The following is a 13,993-nucleotide window of genomic DNA, read 5'->3' on the forward strand; positions in this document are numbered from 1 at the left end:
TTCCTCTCATGTGATGTGTTGTGTCTCATCCAGAGAGCGATCCAGCTGCCGTCGACTCTGCAGTGAGGACTCAGGACGTCACCTATGGACCAATAGTCATCAAAGACGGCAGATCAAAGACGAGAGGTACAGCTGCTCTTCTTCCTCTTCACCATCATGGTCCAACACCAGAACCAGTTCAACTCCTCCCAGTTTGGTCTGACACCATTAAGTCCAGTTTATTCTGACAAACTGTCTGTTCAGTGATTCTGCGTGGATGGAGCAGAGACGTTCAGCTGCTTCTCTAACAGCTTTTATCTTTTTTTAACTCTGCATGTAAAACCACAACAGCAGCTTCCTCCTGTAGAAAACACTGAGCTGTGGTCTGAAATTCACATCTTTTCTCTGCTCTGTCCAATGATGCTCATGCACACGGTGTGACAGTGTGTTTGAGGTTAACAGCAGATGTGTCAAGGCACAAGTGTGAAAACTCACAAATATTTATAGAGCTCTGACTTGACGTCAGTACCATCACATGTCCCGTCCTCCTCAGGGTCCTAAGTCCAGCAGTAAATAAAGGACCAGTGTTGGTAGGCTATTAGCTGGGTTTCTATGGAGTTTTTCCTCAGTGGATGTGAGGGTCTAAGGGCAGAGGATGTTGTTATGATGCCATGTGAAGCCCTTTGAGACAAACTGTTTGTAAAAACGGGCTATACAAATAAAATTGCCTTGCCTTGCCTGTGGTTCCTGCTCTGATCTGAAGTCTGTTCTGTTCCAGAGAGGGAACCAGCTGCACTTAACTCAACAGTGAGGACGGATGACGTCACTTATGGACAAGTAGCCATCAGAGCAAACAGGACCAGAGGTAAAAAAAAAAAAAATAATAATAATAATAATACATTTTATTTGAAATGGCTTTTACAAATGCTCAAAGACACTTAACAGTTTCAAAATCATAAAATAAAGCAAAGTCAGAATGGAATAGTATTAAAAACAGCAATGAAACAGTACACGGTGCCTGGCATTGAGAGTCACTAAAACATTTCAACAATGCCACCTCAGGACAGGAGGAACCCTTGACTAGTAATAGATTTCTCTTTGCGTTGTGTAGCCCATACTTCCCCAGAACAGGAACGACTTACAAGAAGCGGATACTGTATTAAAAATAATCTCTCTTTATTACAATCTGATCAATCTGTGTTAATGGTGCAATATGGTATAGGAGTGAGGCAAAATAACAAACAAAATCTGGATGGCGACAAACTACGTATCCTTATTCTCAGAAGGTCGGGTCTGCTGTGCTCACCAGCTGAGAGATGAAGCTGTGGAAGACAGAAAAAGGGGAGAGCAAGTCTAGCACCGCAAACATGCACTACAAACTCAGAAACTACAAACTTACTTACTGTCAGATGTGACAGTTGAGGGTCCTGTCACTATGCCTCCACTTGACCATGCACCCTGGCTACTTGGCCAAGGGGATGTCCCTTGAGTGTGGAGTGGGTGGTGCTGGTGATGGCTTTGGTGAACATGTACAGTTGGATGTCGTCAGCGTAGCAGTGAAACTGGAGGCCATGTTGACGGGTGATCTTGCCAAGGGGGAGGATGTAGAGAATGAAGAGGAAGGGACCAAGCACCGATCCCTGGGGGACACCTTGTGACAGGGGAGCAGTGGGGGAGGTGCAGTTGTTTATACTGATGAACTGTTGTCGGTTGGAGAGGTAGGAGTGCAACCAGGAGAGTGCTGTGCCAGTGATGTGGAGAGAGGATTCCAGACGGGAGAGCAGGATGGAGTGGTTGATGGTGTCAAAGGCTGCTGTGAGGTCGAGGAGGATGAGGATGGTGAGGTGTCCGGAGTCTGAGGAGAGGAGGAGGTCATTGGTGACTTTCAGGAGGGCTGTCTCGGTGCTGTGTTTTGATCATAAACCAGATTGGAAGGATTCAAACAGGTTATTGGAGGTGAGGTGGGTTCTGAGTTGTGAGGCAACAACACGTTCCAGGACTTTGATAAGAAGGGGAGATTGGAGATGGGGCGGAAGATACTTGGACTGTCAGGGTCAAGACTGGGTTTTTTTTGATGATGGGTGTAACACCTCGTCCTGACATACAGCGAGCAAGCGAAACGGCAACGAAAACTCGCGCGAGGGTGTCCTGATATGCAGCGTGACGATTTTGTCGCAAGTATATTCTATTGGTTCAGAATCCAAACCAATCAAATTATAAAGGGACGTACACAAACTTACGGCGCTATTTTGAGATTCCTGGCATTTCCTGGTTGCCGTTTTTCACATCTTCGAGTGTTTATTCCTCTCATATTCTCCTCTCTCTGATAACTTGCTTGTCAAGCAGCGTGTACTTATCAACCAATAAGAAGTGTTTAGGGGCGGGACACCGCCGCGAAATGTCGTCCAAATAGAGACAACGCGAGCGATAATTTCAGGTGGAGGTGGAGGTTTTTATTCCGGTCATGATGGTCATGAGCTTGGTTTCTGGAGCTTAGCTGAACTGTGGTGTACCAGGACCATGGGGGTGCTGTGTAGGTAGTTGGAAAGTAACATTAAAAAAATCTAAAATTTGAGCATGGGCATTGGGCCAAAAATAGTTGTTGCATGGTCTCACTAGCAGGTCATACCGGGTCATAGAGAAGTCAGGTAGGACGAAGTAGGACTCATATTGATTTAACTGTGTGTCTGTGTTCAGAGTGTCCACCGGAGCCAGATGTCGTCTACTCTTCAGTGAGGACAGACTTCAATCCTTCACACCTGTCCCACCACTGATGTCCTGCTGCTGCCGCGCCTCCCCACAGTTCATCCTGTTGTTATCATAGTTTATATATGAAACATATGAAGATAACAATGTAGATAAGTTGGTCAGAGTCCTTCAGGACAGTGTCCAACATGTCTCTGTTGTCATGTCTTCTGTATTTTATTATTAACAGTTTGTTCCTGCAGCACTGGTCTGGTTTCATCAATAAACTCTGCTATCTTCACCTGTTTTCTCTCGTGTGGTTCTTTGAGTTTCACAGAGTTCATCTGATGGAAAATGTGACTGGTTCCGTGTCGGTTGTGGTGAACCGCTCCACACCTCCTCAGAGCAGAAACTACAGAGCTACCAAAACCACCAGCACAGACTAGAAACAGCCTGAACAAACTCTCACAGTCTGAGTCAGTGATGAGGGAACTGGAGTGGCCACTGTCTTTAAATAGCTGCCATTTTGTTTTATTGTTCATCTCTGTGTCTTGTACGTGTTGGTTTCATAAGGCTGCTGCCGTGGACAGGTCTCACTTAGAAAGGAGATTTATAATCTTAGCGGGACTTCCTGGTTAAATAAAGGTGAGTAAATAAATAAATATAAATAAAAGCTATTAATAAGTTAACTCTGTAAAGTCTCTGACAGGAGTTCTGGACCCACAGGGACCAGAGACCAAGACCCAGTGTGGGATTCTGTAGACCCTGGTTCACTGGTCAGTCAGATTGTAGCTCAGTGAACTCATTCACTCTCATCTGTGAATCAGTGTAAACTACAGAACCTGATCAGACTTAAAGTAACATTGCGGAGTTTTTCGGCCTTAAAATAATGTTTCCAGACTCATTGCAATGGTAGAAAAATGGTTAATAGGATGAATGGTGCTGCCGCTGCAGCCTGAGTGGGGTTGCGTCGGCTGAAACTGCACTGTAACTTCCCTGCACGGGTACGAAACACTGCCCCCCCCCCTCCTCCCCCCTCCCCCCTGCGTCGAGGGAGAGACGTGGTGGGTAAAAGCGAAACTTACGTTCCCCTCCGGTCGTCGTCGCCGCTGCCGCCGCCACCACCACCCCCCGACCCCCCTCACCCCCTCCTCCCCTCCCCCAACCACCCGCCACACAGTCTCCTTGCAAGTATGTGGGAAATACTGTTGTTTATTAATGGGAATAAACGCTTTTTCCCCCCAGACGATAGCGCTTCTCAACCAGATGGTGGAAGCACTGAGCTGAAACTCCGCAATGTTGCTTTAAAGCAGAAGTTAGCGGAATGTTTGTGTTAATATAAGTCTTAAATAGTTATATCTTCCGACAGCAATCACTTACATAGAGTGTTTAGTGTGAAACACGGGTCTGTCAGTCACTCTGCTCTGCTCTGAGCCCAGGAGAAAACATTCCTTGTATCCTACAACCTTTATCCAATGAGGAGATATAAAGGGGCGGTCCTCTCTGTGTGTGCAGCCAAGGGATGCACGTGAATGTGGTAGTGTGTGTGTGTGTGTGTGTGTGTGTGTGTGTGTGTGTGTGTGTGTGTGTGTGTGTGTGTGTGCGTGTGTGTGTGTGTGTGTGTGTGTGTGTGTGTGTGTTAATTATCATCTTAGTTATCAGGCTTCATCAGTTGGATCCAGATCAACAACAGGACCTTTGACCTCAGTTTCCTCCAGCAGGGATGAGGCCTCAGACGGTGCAGGTGTGTGAACTCTCCAGCAGGTGGAGCTGTTCCTCCAACAACTACCAGGTGTAAAGGAGAGAGTTAAAAGAGAAGCTCAGACATTCAGAGTTCAAGGAGGCATCTCTTTCACTTTTCATTTGTTGATGATAAAAGTGTGAACGAGATAAAAAAAAAAAAACTCTGGACCAACAGAGGACGAGCTACTTTGGCTCTGTGACTCTACATCATTGTGTATCGGCCATGAGTGAAGAGACAAAAACACACTTTCTATTCACACAGGGACTTTTATTCAGTCATAGCAGACCAGCTGCATTTGCATTACTATTGTTGTTCACAAACTCAATCGTTATATTAGGCTATATAATCATCAGCTTGGTTGTAAATCCATGAACACCTTTGTACTGACTGAGTCAGAGTCAGTTTACAACATGATAAGACTGAGGTCAGTAATAGTCCTTCTGTCAGCAGCAGGTTAAACCAGCTGGAACCAGTCAGAACAAACTTGTGATTTTTTTTTATACTCGTCTCGAACACTGAAGTGGCCCCCCACTGAGATAGTGCCAGCAGTGGCCCCTAGCTCATTTGAGTTAGAGACCTCTGTCTTACATCGTAAAAACTACTTTTTCTTTTTTTTTCTTTTTTTAAACCTCCACAGATTGATTTATGAAGAGAAGAGGAGAGCCAGAGAGACGTTTCCATGGAGACGTCCTGCTCATCATCTGGACGTCATCAAACACACTGACCACTCTGATTAACACTATTCGATTCTTGAGTCATCAGTGGAGTTTCTTCTGGTGTAGACGGTTTCTTCTTCCCTGTAGAGACAGAAGACGGTGAGACAGAGACAAACAACCAGAGACAAACAACTTGAGACAAAAACAACAACTCTGACCTTTGACCTTGAGCTCCACTCTTTTCTCTCTCAGTAAGACTCCATCCTTGTTGTAGATTCTGCAGGTGTATTGTCCTCTGTCTGTGACTGTGGGGTGTTTCAGCTTCAGACTGAAGTCTCCAGTCTTCATCATGTTTTCATTCATCTCTGTTCGGCCTCTGTAAACCTGGTCCTGTTCTACAGAACCGTCCTGATACACATGGACCTTCCTGTTGTCTCTGTCCGTCCACTCCACTCTGATGTCTTCAGGCAGGTCAGCTTTGGTCTGGAAGGACAGCTGGACAGACTTCACCCCCTCCTTCACCTTCACCTGTTGGACTGAGAGACAACAAAGCACATGATGATGTCATCAGACAGCAGCAGCAGGTTTTAATCTCCTCAGTGAAGAACCACAAAGCTGTAGAGGAACCTGAAGGACAGAGGGAGAAGGAGGAGGAACAGTGGACACATGTAGAAGCTAGAACTCTAAACAGCCGCTATGAGACAGCAGGAGGCAGCAACAGATTGATAACCTGCTGGAGATGGAGACAGGAAGGAGGAAGCACAATATGTTGTCAACTCTCACCTGTGACCTTGAGCTCCACTCGTCTCTGTAAGACTCCACCCTTGTTGTAGACTCTGCAATAGTAGACTCCTGAGTCTGTGACTGTGGGGTCTTTCAGCTTCAGTCTGAAGTCTCCAGCCTTCATCAGGTCTTTCTTCATCTCTGTTCGGCCTCTGTAAACCCGGTCCTGTTCTACTGGACCGTTCTGATACTCATGGACCTTCCTGTTGACTTCATCTGTCCACTCCACTCTGACGTCTCCAGGCAGGTCAGCTTTGGTCTTGAAGGGAAGCTGGACAGACTCCTTCCCCTCCTTCACCTCCACCTGTTGTCCTGAGAGACAACAAACCACATGATGATGTCATCAGACAGCAGCGGCAGGTTTTACTGTAATCTATAGCTCTGATTTCAGACAAGACAACCAGAGACAAGCAAACAACTCTGACCTTTGACCTTGAGATTCACAGCTGTCCCTCTCAGTAAGTCTCTGTCCTTGTTGTAGACTCTGCAGGTGTATCTTCCTGAATCTGTGACTGTGGGGTGATTCAGCTTCAGACTGAAGTCTCCAGTCTTCAGGTCTTCATTCATCTCTGTTCGGTCTCTGTAAACCGGGTCCTGTTCTTTAGGACCGTTCTGATACACATGGACCTTCCTGTTGTCTCTGTCCGTCCACTCCACTCTGACGTCTCCAGGCAGGTCAGCTGTGGTCTTGAAGGACAGCAGGACAGACTCCTCTACCTCCACCACCTGCACCGGTTGGCCTGAGAGACAACAAACCACATGATGATGTCATCAGACAGCAGTAAAGAACCAGAAAGCTGTAGAGGAACCTGAAGGACAGAACCAGAACCAGAACCAGAGGAACAGTGGACCCATGTTGTCAACTCTCACCTGGGACCCAGAGCTGCACTCTTGTCTCTCTCAGTAAGTCTCCGTTGTTGTTGTAGATTCTACAGGTGTATTCTCCTCTGTCTCTGACTGTGGGCTCTTTCAGGGTCAGACTGAAGTCTCCAGTCTTCATCATGTTTTCATTCATCTCTGTTCGGCCTCTGTAAATCTGCTCCTGTTCTACAGAACCGTTCTGATACACATGGACCTTCCTGTTGTTTCTGTCCACCCACTCCACTCTGATGTCTCCAGGCAGGTCACCTGTGGTCTTGAAGGGCAGGACAGACTCCTCCCCCTCCTTCACCTTCACCTGTTGTCCTGAAAGACAACAAACACATGATGATGTCATCAGACAGCAGCAGCAGGTTTTAATCGATATCTCTGACTTCAGACAAGACAACCAGAGACAAGCAAACAACTCTGACCTTTGACCTTGAGATTCACAGCTGTCCCTCTCAGTAAGTCTCTGTCCTTGTTGTAGACTCTGCAGGTGTATTCTCCTCTGTCTCTGACTGTGGGATGTTTCAGTTTCAGACTGAAGTCTCCAGTCTTCATCAGGTCTTCATTCATCTCTGTTCGGCCTCTGTAAACCTGGTCCTGTTCTTTAGGACCGTTCTGATACACATGGACCTTCCTGTTGTCATCGTCCGTCCACTCCACTATGACATCTCCAGGTAGTCCAGGTGTGGTCTTGAAGGGCAGGACAGACTCCTCCCCCTCCTTCACCTTCACCTGTTGGTCTGAGAGACAACAAACCACATGATGATGTCATCAGACAGCAGCAGCAGGTTTTAATCTCCTCAGTAAAGAACCACAAAGCTGTAGAGGAACCTGAAGGACAGAAGGAGAAGGAGGAGGAACAGTGGACACATGTAGAAGCTCTAACTCTAAACAGCCGCTATGAGACAGCAGGAGGCAGCAACAGATTGATAACCTGCTGGAGATGGAGACAGGAAGGAGGAAGCAGGACGTGTTGTTAACTCTCACCTGTGACCTTGAGCTCCACTCGTGTCTCTCTCTGTAAGACTCCGTCCTTGTTGTAGACACTGCAATAGTAGACTCCTGAGTCTGTGACTGTGAGGTGTTTCAGCTTCAGACTGAAGTCTCCAGTCTTCAGGTCGTTCTCCATCTCTGTTCTGTCTCTGTAAACCCGGTCCTGTTCTACTGGACCGTTCTGATACTCATGGACCTTCCTGTTGACTTCATCTGTCCACTCCACTCTGACGTCTCCAGACAGGTCAGCTGTGGTCTTGAAGGGCAGCTCGACAGACTCCTCCCCCTCCTCCACCTCCACCTCCACCTGTTGTTCTGAGAGACAACAAACACATGATGATGTCATCAGACAGCAGCAGCAGGTTTTAATCTACAGCTCTGATTTCAGACAAGACAACCAGAGACAAGCAAACAACTCTGACCTTTGACCTTGAGATTCACAGCTGTCCCTCTCAGTAAGTCTCTGTCCTTGTTGTAGACTCTACAGGTGTATCTTCCTGAATCTGTGACTGTGGGGTGATTCAGCTTCAGACTGAAGTCTCCAGTCTTCATCAGGTCTTCATTCATCTCTGTTCGGTCTCTGTAAACCTGGTCCTGTTCTACAGAACCGTTCTGATACACATGGACCTCCCTGTCGTTTTCGTCCATCCACTCCACTCTGACGTCAGCTCTGATACAACACATCTTCATCTTCACCCACCACCTGTCAGTCCACCTGAAGGACAGCAGGGCAGACTCCTCCCCCTCCTCCACCTCCTTCACCTGTTGGACTGAGAGACAACAAACACATGATGATGTCATCAGACAGCAGCCGCAGAACTTGACACACACACACACACACACACACACACACACACTCTGTGTCTCTCTCTCTCACTCTCTCTCACCTATTACTCCGTCCCTCTTCATATACAAGTATAAACCAACAGCAGCTCCAACCAGGAGAACCAGGGGAACCAGGACAGCTCCAGCAATCACCCCGGGAGGAGTAGGAGGTTCTGAAGTCGACACAAACAACAACATGACATGGAATTATTACAATCAATAAAATAACACATTCAGACAACACAACACTGACCTCTGACCTCTGACATGTACGGCTCTGACCTGTGACCTTCAGGTGAACTTCCTGACGTCTCTTCTCCAGCCCCGCCTCTCTGTAGATGCAGGTGTAGGTGTCACTGTCTCTGGTTGTGGGGTTCCTCAGGGTCAGACTGAGGTCTCCAGTCGTCAGAGAGTCGGTCCTCATGGACGTCCGTCCTCTGTAGTCCTGGTTCTGGTCTTCCAGGATGTTTCCTCTCTGATCACGTAGATGAACGATCTTGTCTGAGAGGCGTTCAAGGCTCCACGACACATCGGTGAACTGAGGATCAGAGACAGTGACCTGACAGGGCAGCAGCACAGACTCCTCCCCTTCATACACCTTCACTTCTACACCCAAGACATGCTGGGAAACTGAGGACACAAAGAGACAGACAGAGACACAGTGAGTGTGGATCCAGACCTGACAGAGGTGGACTCCTCCTGATAACTCCTCTCACTCAGATGTTTCTAATCTCAGTTGTGCCGTGTCTCAATTCAAATTCTTCCATGAGTATACTGAACATCACTCACTCATTCATCCGGGCATGCACTGCGGTCTCAGCTTTTTGATACAATGTTTTTCTTGTTCCCGAATACAAATATTTTTTAAAGTATTTGTTCGAAATAAGTATTTGTAAAAAGCACGTTATTTGTGCCTTTCCGAATACCGTATTCGGGTTCGGCTCCATCCCTATTGCACACTAAAGCTATGTTCTACGATCTGAAAGATGATGAGAAAATTTTGAAAAAAGCACCACACACCCCTCCCCTCGGCGCCCATCTCTCTCTCTGCCATTTGAAATGAGAAGCAGTGCTGGAGGAGCGGTACCGCCGGTCCATTAAAAATGAAATTGTGGACTGTGAGACTCAGTGTCGGGGAATAATGTAACGGTACTGCTTCTGGTCACAGCGGTCCTCGTCACGTAATGAGCGCTCATCTTAACGAGGAAGTCTTCTCTCCCGGCGTAAAACTACGGCAATATTTTCCGGTAGCTTCTCATCACAGTCCGCACCTTGCAGAGTTTGAGCTGCACCTCAGTTTCACTTGTTTTCATTTGACAGAGTTTCACACAGAACTTTCTGTTGAGTCTTTCTATGTTTCTCCTTCTGTGACAGTAAAAAGGGAACATTTACATTTTTTCAGACAAGACAATTTTTTTTAACTGAATGACTATTCAGCTATTCAAAAATCATTGCCCATCCCTACTCCAGACCCTCTGATCCTGGGTCTGATTCAGGATCAGGAGTGGGACAACTGAGTCTCTGTAGAACTTCTGATCAATCAGCTGGTTGACCAGTCCTAGCTGCTGTATAAGCAGCTCTACCCCTCTCTCTGACCCCTTCTGACCTCTGATTTTTACGTTTATAGATGATTAAACCAACAACACCAACAACTAACAGAGCAGCAGCAGTCAGACCAACTACTAGTCCAATCTGTAGACCCCCTGTTCCTCCTGCAGAGAGAAGCAGAGTGAGGTATCACCTGTAATGAGTGAAGAACACAACAGAGTCTGGACTCTGGGACTCACCTGACTGGACCTGCAGGTGGACGATGCTGATGGGAACAGACCTATTACTGGATCCACTGTTGCTCTCTGTCTTTGTGTAGATGACATGACACTTGTATGTTCCTGTGTCGTCTCTGTTCACGTTCTTCAGGGTCATGGACACGTCTCCGTCCTTCATCTCTCTGTCCTTCAGCTCCACCCGGTTCTGATACGATGGATGCTGGTTGTGTGGATCAGGTTTCCCGTCCCGGTACACAAAGATATATTCTGGTTTCAGTTCAGGTCTGGTCCATTCAGCAGCTATGAGGTCAGTGTTGCTGGGAGCTCGACATGGCAGAGAGACAGACTGTCCAGGTTCAGCTCTCATGTTCACTGGGAATGAAACAGAGAAACACCTGAGCATCAGAACCAGTGATGTCACTGTGACTACACCTTTCAGCTGTAAAACTCACCTGAGTCTTGAACAATCAGGGTGATGTTGCTGATGAGTTTAGGTTTGTTTCCTTTATTTCCAACAAGACACTCGTATCTCCCAGTATCACTGAAGTTAATGTTCTTCAGAACCACAGAAACGTCTCCGTCCTTCATCTCTGGATCTTTCAGCTCCACTCGACCACGATAAGACGGATGCAGGGACTCTCCATGAACACGACCGTCCTTGTAGATGAAGATGTATCCTTCTAACGTCAGATCAGGTCTGGTCCATTGTATCAGTACAACTTCAGCTTTTCCTGAGCTATGACATTGTAGAGTGGCGTCTTCTCCTGGTTTCACTTTTAACGCTTCAGAGACTGAAACACAATGACAAATATGGAGACAAACAGGAAGTTAGTCAGCCATCCAGGTCTTCATAGAAAACATTCATTTTGATAGTTCCTGTTCAGACAGCTCCATAGTCTGATCACTAAACAGATTTAATGATGGAAGATGGCGGCACAGTGGCTTTGGGCCCTCTGGTTTGGTGTTTTGGATCATCACCAGACTAAAGAAACAACCCCTTTAAACTCCACACCCAAGCACATTTCTCTCCAAAACCGTCCATCAGACACACAAATCAGACAATATGCCAACAAATCAGTATGGGACTGCTGCGTTGAAAACAACTACACACGAGTCGACCGAGAGGAGGGTGAGGAGCAAACAGCGGAGAAGCGACCGGACTAAGGACTTTGATCAACATTACGTCTCAAATTAATTAATTAATTAATAAACTGTGTAATAAGTGTGATAATATAGAGTTTGTCTGTTGTTATAGAGATATAAACCCAGACAGGATGTATGAAACCCTGCCATTTTGTCAAGAAACTTTCCATCCTGAGGTTTGCATGCTGTCATATGAGGAGACCTATCAAATAGGACACAAATATGGCGGCGGTCCCTTCGACGTGATGTCACTGCAACCCATGAATAGCGTTTTTGGAAAGGCAGAGTTTCGATAAGGCGGGGTGTAACCCACCCTGGTCACCTACACGTTGGACTTCTGCCCTCAGAGAGGCAATACAATCAATAAAAACACCAACAGACTTTTACAGTTTCTTCTTGGCAGCCATTCAGACTCTGAACAAACACACACTGCATTCATATTGTGCAACATATCACCAGCATCTACTAATGCAATATGTTGAACTTGCAGCACTTTACTCACACTACCTACTATGTTTGTTTCCTATTAAAATTTTAGCGTACTTCGTTTTATGTTGAATAGTTTTTTTAAATGATTGGTCTGTGTCTAAATACCACTGTAAAGGGCAATGTCCTTTAGATTATTTTAGATACAGTGACAAAGGGATCTTATCTTATCTCATCTTCTTCATATTACAGGCTTGGAGCGTGTTTGCCTTGTAAATGAATCAGTATCACAGCTGTTATATGAAGTACATTTACTGAAGTGCAATACATTCTAGTGTAGGTTCTACAGGTTCTATTGGCTCTGCTGCTTCTACTGTTGCTCAGTCCGTTCTGTAAAAAACAATGGACTGTGTAAAGTCCTAGTGTAATGGGCTGACGGATAGTACAGTTTATGTTTGTGTTTATTAAAGACTCCCATTAGCTGCTGGACTTTCCAGCAGCTACTCTCCCTGGGGTCTTGATCACTGAAATTATAATACAATACATATTTTCATAGTAAGTACAGTATATATAGTAACTACTACGGTCACTACAGAGAGTTCAGGTCCTTACCGTCAGAGGACAAACACGGAGGAAAACACAGCAGGAGACACAGTGAGACCATCAACACTGAGGAGGAACACATCTTCTTCTTCTTTTTCATCTCCCTCTACTCTACTATCAGTCTCCAGACCAACGGTGAGCAGCAGATGAATGACAGACTGTGACCTGAGTTGATCTGTGAGAGGGAAGTAACTGCTGTACACACCCAGTTGTAATGCAGCGGGGCGGAGGGAGGAGTCATGTGATTTACAAGAAGGCTATAACACGGTTCATTTAAACACCTGACGACACACACACACACACACACACACACAAGTGGCTACAGCGACTGATACAAAGAGCAGTGAGGTGTTTATGGCTCTACAGAGATTCTCTTGGTCTCAGGTCAAGGGCCCGACACAAAAACGTCCATAAAACTACACAAAAACCATTTAATATTCCTCCACACTGCTCGTCCACTGCAATCCAAGTGTCCTGAAGGGAGATAGTCCAGAGTTTACTGGAAACTACCTCATACCTCATTTTTACAGCCTAAACAGTCCTGTATTATCAGGTACGGTTCAGGACACAATGAAGGAACTGATGGGCTCAGGCCTCAGAGTCGTTTATTGCAGGCGGGGGTCAACACCAGGTAGGCAATTCAACAGGCAAAGGTACAATTACGGACCGAGGGCTATGGCAAGTTTCCCAGAATGCATCTTGCGGCAACCGGCAGCTGTTTCATTTCTCACTGTAGCGCTGTTATTACGTCATTTTGTTAAGTTTTAATATTTTTTCATGCGAGAAAGTAGCTGTTTAGATCCCCAATGTGCGGTCGGTCCAAATGACGGCTGTTTAGACGTTTGCTCCGATGTTTTTCGGAGAAGTGAAGCTCCACGTTGGAGCCTCCACCTGTGGAGCAGATCAACGGCTCGTCACGGAGACACCACCCCGTCCGGAGAGCTTGTCAGCCATTTTAAAGGTTTATCGCCACGTAGTTACATTCTATTTAGGAGATAAATGCTCGTCTCATTGATGAAATGTAACAATTGTCGCATTCATTTGTTTGAAATAAAAGTGAGGCTTTTGGACACAGGAGCAGCACTGCCTGGGGGATCTGTAGCCTACATACAGAAATCATCACATTTACATCAATAAATAAATGTTTTACAATGAACCGATCATTCTTCATTCAATTTTATTTTATTTTATTAAGTTAACGTGGTTCTGAATAGAGGATTTGTGGCAAAAGCTCGTCACGTCTGCTTATGTGAAAGCCAGCAGAGACGACTGATGACGTATGTGATTGTTGAAGTGGTGTCCCAATTCGTAGGGGTTGACTTTCAACCCTACTCCTAGCTCCGTTTCAAGGGCAAGGGTTAAGGGCTAGGGGTAGGGGGTAGGGATGAAAAATAGAATCGGAATTGGGCCTGACTCAAAGGACAAGACGATCTGGCACAGAAGGGAAGGGAAACACAGTTTAAATACACAAGGAGGGGGAAGACAATTATACCCCTTTCCCACTGGTCAAAAAACCTGTTTAA

General features: G+C 46.1%; 1 protein-coding gene and 1 long non-coding RNA gene across 2 annotated transcripts in view; one reads left to right on the plus strand and one right to left on the minus strand.

Moving 5' to 3' along the window:
• LOC146968329 (uncharacterized) overlaps positions 1-12,575 on the minus strand; it is a 139,425-nt gene extending 126,850 nt beyond the window's left edge. The window contains exons 1-11 of the mRNA XM_085760493.1: positions 12,480-12,575; positions 10,751-11,089; positions 8,815-9,162; positions 8,585-8,705; positions 8,130-8,377; positions 7,702-8,022; positions 7,140-7,454; positions 6,718-7,032; positions 6,273-6,587; positions 5,848-6,159; positions 5,283-5,600 (exon numbers count right to left, since the gene is read on the minus strand). Coding sequence (XP_085616619.1) covers positions 5,283-5,600; positions 5,848-6,159; positions 6,273-6,587; positions 6,718-7,032; positions 7,140-7,454; positions 7,702-8,022; positions 8,130-8,377; positions 8,585-8,705; positions 8,815-9,162; positions 10,751-11,089; positions 12,480-12,570 — 3,043 coding nt within the window. The 5' untranslated portion in view covers positions 12,571-12,575. The remainder of the gene's footprint in view (positions 1-5,282; positions 5,601-5,847; positions 6,160-6,272; positions 6,588-6,717; positions 7,033-7,139; positions 7,455-7,701; positions 8,023-8,129; positions 8,378-8,584; positions 8,706-8,814; positions 9,163-10,750; positions 11,090-12,479) is intronic.
• Positions 24-2,778, plus strand: LOC146968337 (uncharacterized). Its single transcript, XR_015034207.1, has 3 exons — positions 24-126; positions 758-844; positions 2,677-2,778. It is a non-coding gene; the product is annotated as an uncharacterized LOC146968337 (long non-coding RNA).
• Positions 12,576-13,993: the final 1,418 nt, after the last annotated feature.

Source organism: Trachurus japonicus, chromosome 18 (assembly GCF_045865225.1).
Source record: "Trachurus japonicus isolate A0001 chromosome 18, Traja_1.0".
Taxonomy (NCBI): domain Eukaryota; kingdom Metazoa; phylum Chordata; class Actinopteri; order Carangiformes; family Carangidae; genus Trachurus; species Trachurus japonicus.